Raw genomic sequence first — 12,284 nt, 5'->3', positions numbered from 1 at the left:
AAGTAATAGGTCCTATACCCCCAGCTAGGAAAGCAAGTCTGGTGTAATAAGTAATCTCCTAGGTCAGAAGCTATGGCCAAGGAAGAACCCCCCCCAAAAAAAAAAAAAATTCTTTAATTAGAAGTAAAAATAATATCGATGACTTTAACAAATAGAGCTGCTAAGTAAAGCTAAGTTTGAGATGGGCCAAAGAAAGCTGCTGATCGTTGATTAAAGCCTCTGTTCTTTGTTCTTTTCGTTTCGTCTGCCTCACATCTTGCCATTGACAAGACCATGCCAGATGACGTCCAAGGTGCTGCCTCAACCATTCATACAAGCAGTGAACAGCTTCGATTCTTTGCATTTGAAGCAGAAGTCAATGAGAACTTTGACATGGCAGCAGTGTATTATGAAGAGGTAATTAAATATCTCCCCAGTGGTGGTTTTGACTGTTATTTGTACAATACGGGTGTAATAAATAGTAGTTTTTGATCAAAATCCAACCTGATTAGTACAAGGATATACACATAGATCAATAAAACAGAGTCCAAAAATAGGTCCACACCAATAAGGCGATTATATTTTTTGACAAAGATGTAAAAGAAATTCAATGGAGAAGGGATAGTCTTTTCAAAGAATGGTGTTAGAACTATTGGTTATCGTATGCAAAAAATGAACCTTGACATAAACCTCAAATGCTGCATAAATATCAACTGAAAATGGATCATAGATCTGAATGTAAAACTGTAAAACTTTTAGAAGAAAACAGAGGAGAACATCTTCATGACCTAGAGTTGAATAAAGAGTTCTTAGACATGACACCAAAGCATGATCCATCAAAGAAAAATATGAAAAATGGAACGTCATCAAAATTAAAAATGTATGCTCTGTGAATGGAACTGTTAAGAGAAAGAAAAGAAAAAGTACAGAATAGGAGAAAATATCAGTAAAACATATATCTGCCAAAGGATTTGTAGGCATTAGGGAAGGCAAGTTAAAACCAGAATGAGATGCTACTGTATACTTATTAGAATAACTAAAATGAAAAATGCTGACAATACCAGGTGCTGGTGAGGATACAAAGCAACTGGAACCCTCACACATTGCTGGAGAAAATGCACAGTCCTATTGGCCTATTGATATAGCCACTCTAGAATAGTTTCGCAGTTTCTTATACATTTACCATATGAACCACACCAGGGTATTTACCTTAAAGAAATGAAATCTTATGTACACGAATGCTTATAGCAGCTCTATGCATAACTGCCCAAACCAGAAGCAACTCAAATGTTCTTCAAACGATGAATAGACAAACTATGGTCTATCCATATAATAAAATACTACTCAGCAATAAAAGAAATGAGTGACTGACACACGCAACAACTTGGATGAATCTCTAAGGTATTATACTGAGTGAAAGAAGCCAGCATCAAAGTTACATACTATATGGTTCCACTTATATGACATTCTTGAAAAGAAAAAACTACAATGATGGCTAACAGTTCACTGGTTGCTGGATGTTATGGGTGGGAGGAAGAGATGACTATAAAACGATAGCATGAGGACGTTGTTGGGGGGGTGGATCTGTTCTGTATTTCAGTATTGGTGATGGTAACATGAAAGTACACGTGTTAAAATTCGTAGGACAGTATACCAAAAGAAAAAAATGTTTGTTTATTGTAAATAATTAAAAAAATGAAACCTGTATTCAGCAAATTCAGCAGCCTCTTCCTGAGTCTTTACAGTGTATAATGAATGATAGTCGAGTTCTCTAGTTCTGTTAGTACCACCTACCACATGTATCATGGGCTGAATAAACTTACACGAAGAATGGCCTGAACCTTCATTTACATTTATTTAATTATTGAGATAAAGTTCACCTGCCATGTAATTCACCCATTTAAAGTATACAGTGATATTTAGTATACTGTATTTACAGAGTTGTGCAACCATCACCAATTGTACAACCAATTAGTTGTGCAACAATCTAATTTTTTGTTATGTTTTGTTTTGTAATAGTGTGTTTTTTCCAGGACCCATCAGCTCCAAGTCCAGTTGCCATTTCAATCTTGTTGCAGGGGGCGCAGCCCACCCTCCCATGTGGGAATCGAACTGGCACCTTGTTGTTAAGAGCACGTGCTCTAACCAACTTAGCTATCCGGTCGCCCCTCTAATTTTTTAATAGATTTTTTTAAAGAGCAGTTTTCGGTTCACAGCTACCACGATCTAATTTTAGAGCATTTGCATCCCCCCAGAAAGAAAATCTGTGCCCATTAACAGTCTCTCCCCCTTCCTCTTCACCCCCAGCCTGAGGCATCCACTAATTTACTTTCTCTGTATATAGATTGGCCTATTGTAGACAGCTTATATAAATGGAATCATGCAATACCAGGTCTTTTGTAACTACCTTCTTTCACCTAGCATTATGCTTTTGAGGATCATTCATGTTGTCGTATGTATAGATATACCACATTTTGTTTATTTACACATTATTGATGGGTATTTAACTGTTTTCCACTTTTTGGCTATTATGAATAAGGCTGCTATGAACATTCATGTATAAAATGTATAGAAATATGGTTTCAGTTCTCTTGTGTATGTACTCAGGAGTGGAATTGCTGGGTCATATGGTAACTCTATGCTTAACTTTTTGAAGAACTGCCAAACTGTTTTCCAAAAGGCTGTACTAATATTTTACATCCCCACCAGCGATGGACGAAGTTTCCATTTTCTCCATATTCTTACTAAGGCTTGATATTGTCCATCTTTAAAAAAAATTATTGTAGCCGTTCTAAAGGTTGATATGGTCTCACTGTGGTTTGTTTTGCGTTTTTCTAATGACTAGTAATTTTGAACATCTTTTCACATTTATAATTTTTTCAAGAGGAAAATATGTTCCAAATTCTAAATTAATTGACAGAAGAACAGTTAAACTACAACATGTTCAAAATATCGGTCTATATAAATCGTTAGGTCCCTTTGTGACTGGCTTATTTCACTTAGCATAGGTCCTCAAGGTTCATCCATGTTGTAGTGTACGAGGTATGTCAGAATTTCCTTGCTCTTTAAGACCAAATAATATTCCTGTATGTGTATACCACATTTTGCTTAGCCATTCATCTGTCATTGGGCACTTGGGTTTCTTGTACTTTTTAGCTATTATGAATAAAGCTGCTATGGACATGGATGTATAAATAAATAACTTTTTGAAGCTCTGCTTTCAATTTCTGTGGGTATATACACAGAAGTAGGATTGCTGTATCATATGGTAATTCTATTTTTAATTTTTTTGAGGAACCACCTTACTATTTTCCAAAGTGGTTGCACCATTTTACATTCCCACATTGTACAAGAGTTCTAATTTCTTCATATCCTCCTCAACAGTTGTTATTTTCTGTTTTGTTGATAGTTGCTATCCTAAGTTGGAGATAATATTGCATTATGGTTTCGTTCCCTAGTGATTTGTTATGGTGAGCATCTCTTTCTATGCTTTTTGGCCATTTGTAGATCTATGGGGAAATATCTATTCAAGTTCTTTGCCCCTATTTGAGTCAGGTTGTTTATTATTTTGTTGTTGAGTTTTAGGAGTTCTTTATATACAGTATTCTGAATATTAACCCATTACCAGATATATGATTTGCAAATATTTTCTGCCAAAACAACTGTTAATTACATTTTTACTCTGTGGATAATTTCTTTTGATGTATGAGAGTTTTTAATTTTTACAAAGTCCAGTTTGTCTATTTTTTCTATTGTGGCCTGTGCCTTTGGTATCATATCCAAAAAATCATTGCCTAGTCCAGTGTCATGAAGCTATTGCCCTATGTTTTCTTCTCAGAGTTTTATAGTTTTATACCTTACATTTAGGTCTTTGATCCATTTTGAGTTATTTTTTGTATATAGTGTTAGGTAAGGGTCCAACTTCATTCTTTTGCAAGTGAATATCCACTTTCCCTGGCACCATTTGTTGAAAAGACTATCCTTTCCCTATTGAATGGGCTTGGCACATTTGTCAAAAATCATTTGGCCATATATGCAAGGGTTTATTTCTGGACCCTCTATTCCATTGGTCTGTATGTCTGTCTTTATACCAGTACTGCACTGATTACTGTAGATTTGTAAGTTTTGAAATCAGGAAGTGCTGAGTCCTTCAGTTTTGTTCTTTTTAAAGCTTGTTTTGGCTCTTCAGGTTACCTTGACATTCCATATGTATTTTAGAATGGGTTTTTCTATTTCTGCAAAAGACATTGGGATTTCGATAGCGATTGCATTGAATCTGTAAATTGCTTTGGGTAGTTTTGAAATCTTAGCATATTGTCTTCCAATCCATGAACATGGGATGTGTTTCCAGTTATTTATGTCCTTTTAAATTTCTTTCACAATGCTTTGTAGTTTTCACTCATTATGAGGTGCTGTTTTTGTATACCATGTTTCCCCCAAAATAAGACCTAGCAAGACAGTCAACTCTAATGCATCTTTTGGAGCAAAAATTAATATAAGACCGGGTATTATATTATATTATATTATATTATATTATATTATATTATACCCGGTCTTATATTATAGTAAAATAAGACCAAGTCTTAGTAAGACCCCGTCTTATATTAATTTAGAGCTGATGGTCCAGCTAAGTCTTATTTTTGGGGAAACATGGTACTTGTAGATAAATTTATATTTGCCATCTCAAGACTGTGACAGAAACTATTATATATGAATCTTTAAAATAAACCATAAAAAATGAATGTTTTGGGTTCCTAAGTAATTGGATGAGCTTATGGTGACCAGAAAACTAACACTAGGACACAACCAATTTTTAGATTATTTCAATAAATATTTATTTATTTTACTACAAGCCAGAACATTGACTATGCTAGGCATTCAGAATTCAGAGGTGAGCAAAAAAGAAGACATAGTTTCAGCTTTCATAGATCTTATAGTATTTATGGGGTGCTTCTGCATGATGTTATGTGCATAAAAAATATGACATAGTGTAACAATAACCTTGGTTCTCCTGATGCTTCATGTGGTAGAGGTTGGTCCGTGAGCCCCAGAACCTGGAACATTGGCTGGACTATGGTGCCTTTTGCCTCCTAACTGAGGACAACATCAAAGCACAGAAGTGTTTTCGGAAAGCCCTTTCCCTCAATCAGAATCATATCCACAGGTAGGGGTGAAGGGAGATGGGGAATGAGTAGGAGCAGATAAACTTCTGTATAAAGTTGTCTTGATTCCATGACTGTGACATGGGACCATATTGTGAATCATGTTGGTGGTATCTTCTCAGTTTGTTGCTGTGTGGTGTCATGGCTGTCCTGATGGAGAACTATGAGCAGGCAGAAATTTTCTTTGAGGATGCTACTTGCTTGGAACCAACTAATGTTGTAGCCTGGACTTTACTTGGTATGGTATTTTCCTGTAATCTGAATGTGTTTTTTTCCATTATAAGATTCTCCCTTTCTCTTTCCATTCTTTAATGGCTCCTCACATAATTCTTAAACTTTGGTAAACGTGTGGGAAATGTTTAAGTGAAATATTGCATTTCTTCAGTATGTGATGATCGGAAATTATTCACATTTATTTCAGCATCTTTCTTCCTTTAGGTTTGTACTATGAAATTCAAAACAATGATATTCGAATGGAAATGGCATTTCATGAGGCCTTCAAACAGCTTCAGGCACTAGTTCTTCAGGCACAAATAACGAAGGAGAAGAGCACTGGTGCTGTGGAGTACGCTGAAGAAGGAGGGAAAGTAGAATCCAGTTTGGGCCCTTGCAGAATCACTAGTGGTTCTACAACAGCAATCAAGGTGGAAGCCTCAGCAGGTAGGACCAGGGAATGGAAATGATGAGTGGCTAGAGGGAAAATTACTGGCCTTACTAGTAGGACCAGGCAAATAATAGCTACTCAGTAAATATTTGTTAAATGAATGAATAGATGGAGTTTTGAATTGTTCAAGGGATACCAGGAAAGACACATCTCAAATATTTCCTCATTAGTATGATTGAAAGTGTGCAGCTTCTATTGTTGACATTCAGTTTTTTTGAATCTTAAAGAATTTACTGTCCCTGTGTACCCCTAAAAGGGGTATCATTCTAGCAGAGTAAATTTCTTTTTTAACCCTCACTCCTTTTCCGAACAGGGAAGGTCCCTCTCATGTGATTCTTAAATTTATTTATTTTTTTGTGTACTCCCTTTTTTTTTCATTGCCATTCTTCTTTCCTCTATTTGAGGAAATCAGTCATGCTACTGTGTTTAATATATGTTTCTTACATCTGTTATTTTATGTTATTGCATATTGTTATTTTGTGTGCATATATTTTCACCTGTTTGTCTGAGGTATAATTGACATTTCATAAATTGCACATGTACAATTTGATAAGTTATAACATATAAACACATTCATGAAAATGTTACCTCAATCAAGATAATGAACATATCCAAAATCCCCAAAACTTTTCTTGTGTCCATTTGTACTCTTTTTCTATTTCTCATTTCCAGAGAACTACCAATTAGTTTTCTGTCACTATAGATTAGTTCACATGTTCTAGAATTTTGGAATCCTAGAAAATTTCTAGAATTTTCTAGAATTTCTAGAATTAAGTAGAATTTCACAGTATGTACTCTTTTTTGTCTGGCTTTTTCACTACGTGTAACTATTTTGGATTCAAATATGTTTTTGTCTATATCAGTATTTCATCCCTTTATATTGCTAAATAGTATCCCATTATATGAAGATACCAAAATATGTTTATCTATTCACCTGTTGATAGATTTTTGGTTTGTTTTCAATTTGAGACTATTAAAATAAAGCTGCTATGGATATTTATCTGCAAGTCTCTGTATGGACATATACTTTCATTTGTCTTGGAATGGCTGGGACCATGGGTTCTTTACTTTTTTTTATTTTTCAAATAGTTGGGGATTTTTTCATATATCTTAGTGTTTTTATTTCTAATATAATTTCATTGTGGTTAGAAAACATACTTTGTATGATTTGAATTCTTTTAAATTTACTTTGACTTGTTTTATGCTCGAGCATATGATTTATCTTGAAAAGAATGTGTATTCTGCTGTTGTTGAATGGAATGTTCTATAGATAACAATTAGGGTTAATTAGTTGATTTTGATCAACTTTTCTTTATTCTTTGTGCCTTTAATATTTCTTATTACTAGCACTTACTGCCTCAAGTCACATTTTCTTCAATTAACTTTATAATGTTAGCTTTATATTTAGATCTTTTATCAGGATTCTGTATTTGAGTATGATGCTAGGTAGACATCCAGTTTTATTTTTCTCCATATAGGGATTTAGTTTTCTCCAAAATCATTAATTAAACAATCATCTTTTCCCCTTAGGTTTAAGGTATATATGTCTCTGAGCTCTCTATTCTGTCTTTTTTTTCTGATCTTAAAACAATATCACACTGTTTTTATTGCTGTGTTGCTGTAGTATGCCTTAACATCTGGTATACCAGTTCTCTAATTTACTTGCTTTTTTTTATACCTGACTTACCTATTCATGAACCATTATTCATCTATATGGATTTTATAGTGAATTTATGAAGTATATAAAAAATCCAGTTGAAAATTTTATTTAGACTGTATAGAACTTACAGATGAATTTAGGGATAATTAACATCTGTGTATTATTTAAACCATTCTATACAAGTGTGTTAAGATCTCTTCATTTACTTAGATTATCTTTTTGTGTCCTTTATTAAAGTTTTAGCATTTTTTTCAAATGAGTCCCTGTTTAAGTAATTCATAGATACATATATAGATTCCATTGCTATCATAATAGAATATTATTTTAATTATATTTTCTAGTTGGTTATCACTGATATATTTTAGTGTATGCTATTGATTTTCTACATTATAGGTTTTACTGAATACTAATGTTTTTTAGATTGAACTTGTGTATGACAGTCTTGTTTGACTTATTGATTCTAATAGATTTTTCTATTTTTTTCTAGAATATAATTATCATCTGTCAATACTGATAGTGTTATCTTTTCCATCTCAATACTCATACTAGTCATGTCTTTTTATTATCTTCAATAATATGTTATATAGTCATGTGCTGCATAACGATGTTTTGGTCAGTGAAGACTACATATATGATAGTTGTCCCATAGATTATAGTGGAGCTCACTTTCCTGTAAGTGATTAAAGTGGAGCTCACTTTTCCTGTAATGGAAGGATGTGTGGTTCAGGAGTATTTTTTCTTTCTTTGACAGGAGCAATATCTGTGGGGCTTGGCAATAGATTCCTTATCACTCACAGCACCTCGATTTTTGGTGCAGATTACATCCCAATCAATCAGCCACTGACGTGTCGAGAACAGCTAAGAATAGAGAGAATTAATGAGACAAATAGCAGATTATTTGAAAGGATTAATTATATTGATAAATTTGACTAGGACAAAAAGAAGATATGTTGTACCAATATCAGGAATGAAAGGGGACACTACTACAAATCTTATAGATATTAGAAAGATAACAAGGGAAAATTATTAGCAACTTAATGTCAACAAATTCAACAACTTAGATGAAATGTAAATACTTTGACAGACATACAAAACTTAGGAAGAAAGAGAAATCTGAATAGTACTATGTCTCCTAAGGAAGTTAAATGTGTAATTAAAAACCTCTCACAAAGAATACTCCCAGCCTACCCTCTTCCTACCACAAACTCAGAAAACAGAACAGGCAGTATTGAAGTTGAAGAATAGTTATTACTGTGATATCAAAACCAGACAATCCATCCCCAAAAAAGAAGAGTACATACCAATAACTTTCATGAACCTAGGCACAAAAATTCTTAACAAATGTTAGCCAATCAATTTCAGTAACATATAAAAACGATAATATATCCAATCCAAGTAGGGGTTGTAAGTTTGGTTTCACATTTGAAAATCAGTGCAATTTACCACAGAACAGCTAAAGTTAAGATTGACGATACCAAGTTATGGAAAGGATGTGGAGTAACTAGAACTCTCCAACATTTCTGGTGGAAATACCAAATGGTATAACCACTTGGAAAAACAGGCAGTTTTCAAATAAAGTTAAACATACATATGCTAGCAATTTCACTGCTAGGTATTTACCAAATAGAAATAGAAGCATATGTGCTTGCAAGGATTTGTACATAAATGTTCATATCAGATTTATTAATAGTAGGCAAAAAAACCTCTAGATGGGTTAATATCTATATTAATGGTTAATAAATTTTCTTATAACCACACAATCAAAAACCACTCAGCAATAAAAAGAAACAAATTAATGACATATACAATATGGATGAATCTCAAAAACATTATGCTAAGTGAATAAGCCAGATGCCAAACAGTACATACTATATGATTACATTTAAATTAAATTCTAGAAAAGGCAAAACTAATCTATATTGACAGAAAGCAGATCAGTGGTTGCCTTGGGCTGGGAGTTGGGGATTAACTGCAAAGAGCAGAAGGGAGCTTTTGGGGGTATTAGAAATCTTTTATATATTGATTGCGATAGTGATTACATAAGTTTTTATTAAAATGCATTGAACCATATACTTCAAAGCAAACACTTTATAATATGTAAATTATACCTCAGAAAAGCTGAATATTAACAGTTTTTTTCATTAAGATCATAATTTACTCCTCATTGATCAGTCTGTAGTACTTAACGACTTTCCTTCCTGAAATCCATGTTGGATTGCCTTCTGCATCTCCAACAGTTTGGGTTTCCTTTATTTGCTTCTCTTTCTTGTCAAACTCATTAAATGCAATCAGTTCCCACTAATATAGTTTTACTTTCTAAGAGCTCACCTATTCTCGGAGTTTATTTCACTACTGATAACTCAACTATGTATCTTTAACCCTGACATTCCTCCAGGATCCAGCAGCTGTACTATTCTACTAGTAAAGTCAACTCCTTATCTCCCAAATTCACTATGTATCATTATATTAGGCACCCAAGCTAATGATCGGAGAGTCATCTCTGCTTCCTCTTCCTTTTTTGCTTGAACTTCCATCACCCCTATATCAGGTTAATTCCCAAGACCAGTTGATTATCTTTCAAAATGCTCTTTGTATCTTCCCTTTAGATTTCCACTACTCTCCATTACCAAATATCCAGACTGTTGTAATAGCCTTATTACAGACCCCTTTGTCTCCATTCACATTTTTCATCCTGGCTACAAAGCACTGTTAGAATAATCTTCATAAAATACCACTGTCATCTTCTAATTTTTCTGCTCAATACTCTTTATTGTAGCCCTCTTCTTTTGCCTATAGAAGAAAAATCCTAGCATTCAAATATCAATAAAGTGTAGCCCCAACCTACCTTTCTCTTAATTTTCTCTATGCAATCCTCAATACCCAGTAAAATAAATTAGCTCACTACTTCCATGCTTTTGCCAATGGCACACCCCCAGCCTTGAATGCCCCTCCCTATCTACCTATCCAATTTCTACCTATTTTCAAATATTTCCAAAAGAGCATATCTTTTGTTCTAGCTGAGTGACCTATTCTGATTCGGAGCCAGCTGGCACTGATGATTTCCTGCCTGAAATTGCTTTTTCTTTTTATTCATCAAACATCTTTTTGAGAAGCAGCCTGGCATATTTAACAGCGTCAGCAAATTATGTAACTTCTCTGATTCACTTAGTTTAAAGGAGCACCATAAATAAAATATAATATTGTGAATAATAAATGAGATTATACATTTAAGTCCTTAGTATAATACTTGACATATAGTCCTGCTCAAATATAGCTACTTATTACTATTATTATTATTATTATTATTAAACACTGAGATGATTAGAATTTCTGTCCTTCGGTGGTTTTAATCTTATCTAAAAATATATTAATCTTCCCATCTGGATTCTTGAGGTTCTGGGTCTAGCAAATAACTTTTATAATAGGTACTGTTTGGTATTTTCATGCCTTGGGTAAGCAGCAGGGTTGGACTAGGGGTTACAGTGACAGAAGCTGTGCTAGCCTTCTCTCAGTTTAGGTTGTACTCTTTAAATTATTCAGAAATATAAAAAGTCTGCAAAACAAATCTGTCCATGCAATATTTCTGGAATGTGTTCCTTATGCTTTAAAAATGAATTGTATTTTATTTTCTGTAATAACCTTTGGATATTCAATGTGGGAAGGTATTTTTTCCTCATTAAAATTTAATCTATTTAGAACCAGGAGCTCCATTATCCGTTCTAGATGGATTTGTTGAAGAATCCTCCAAACCGCGGTCTGATTCCCAAGAACCCATTTTGCCTGTACAATCTCAGGACCCAGCTAGCAGCCAAAAGCCATCCAATGTATTTGTCAAGGAGATTCCAGTAAAAAGAGGTAAGTAGGAGTAAAGATTTCCAATTGAAAGAGGGGCATAAACCAAGTAGACAAGGATGAAAACTGCTGTGATTACCAAAATGGTGATCTTATCTGAAGTTGATTAGTTTACCTGTCATTTTGCTTAAGGGCCTTCAGATGAGGCTAGGCTCTGAAATCCAAACTCAGAAATACAACTCTTTCAATCAACAAGGATTTATATTTAGCTCAGAAAAGTAGGCAACTATAGACGTATGATTTTCTAACAATGATTCTTCATTTTTTAAATATCTATACATTGTGTTTCATATTCAGGACGATCTGAACACTTTTAAAAACCCATTCATTTGGTTGTGATTTGCATTTAGTACCACCAGAAGACTAACCTTGAGAACCTTTGAGACCTCCTCTTTGGGGACCATTGCTATAGAGCAAACTATTGTTTTCCAGATTATAATCTCTCTCATATATTAGATTAGAATATTCTCCCTGCTACATTACAGTGTCTGAAGTCTGTACATTTTTTTCCTTTACATCCAATCATCTATTCTTTTAATATGTTTTCAGAAGTATCAAAATATCAAGATTCATCAACTTTTCTTCATCCCACCCCTTATGGTGTTTCCCAGACTCCTACCACCATCTTCATGGAGACCATACGCTTTTTAATGAAGGTCAATGCTATGCAGGTCAGAATATTTGGAAAAAGGAAAGTAGATGGAAAGATTTTAATGACCTACTTATTCTATTCATAATGGCATCTCTGCAAGCTTAACTATGTCTGATGCAGAAATCAGGTATGCTTTTGAGAACACATCAAAAGCCCAATGGGCTGAGCATCCAAACATGAAGCACTCTCTGCAGAGCGCATTAGGAGACCTCACTGAACGTCTGCTCCCTGTAGAATACCAGCAGAGCAAATTCAGATTCAATAAAGACATATGTAGCCTGATGTCACTTTATTATGGGAGCTCATATTATGTGA

The 12,284-nt window shown here is 34.1% G+C and overlaps 1 protein-coding gene across 5 annotated transcripts in view; it reads left to right on the top strand.

Annotated features, from left to right (window-relative positions):
- CFAP70 (cilia and flagella associated protein 70) overlaps positions 1-12,284 on the top strand; it is a 69,778-nt gene that overhangs the window by 37,924 nt on the left and 19,570 nt on the right. For all 5 annotated transcript variants that reach the window (XM_019746011.2, XM_019746009.2, XM_019746008.2 and 2 more), the window contains 6 exons: positions 271-396; positions 5,010-5,143; positions 5,264-5,379; positions 5,580-5,801; positions 11,162-11,320; positions 11,867-11,988. In XM_019746011.2, coding sequence (XP_019601570.2) covers positions 271-396; positions 5,010-5,143; positions 5,264-5,379; positions 5,580-5,801; positions 11,162-11,320; positions 11,867-11,988 — 879 coding nt within the window. The remainder of the gene's footprint in view (positions 1-270; positions 397-5,009; positions 5,144-5,263; positions 5,380-5,579; positions 5,802-11,161; positions 11,321-11,866; positions 11,989-12,284) is intronic.

Source organism: Rhinolophus sinicus, linkage group LG07 (genome assembly GCF_036562045.2).
Source record: "Rhinolophus sinicus isolate RSC01 linkage group LG07, ASM3656204v1, whole genome shotgun sequence".
In the NCBI taxonomy this organism is placed as follows: domain Eukaryota; kingdom Metazoa; phylum Chordata; class Mammalia; order Chiroptera; family Rhinolophidae; genus Rhinolophus; species Rhinolophus sinicus.
Note: the sequence above shows the minus strand (reverse complement) of the source record. Positions and strands in the feature narration are given on the sequence as shown.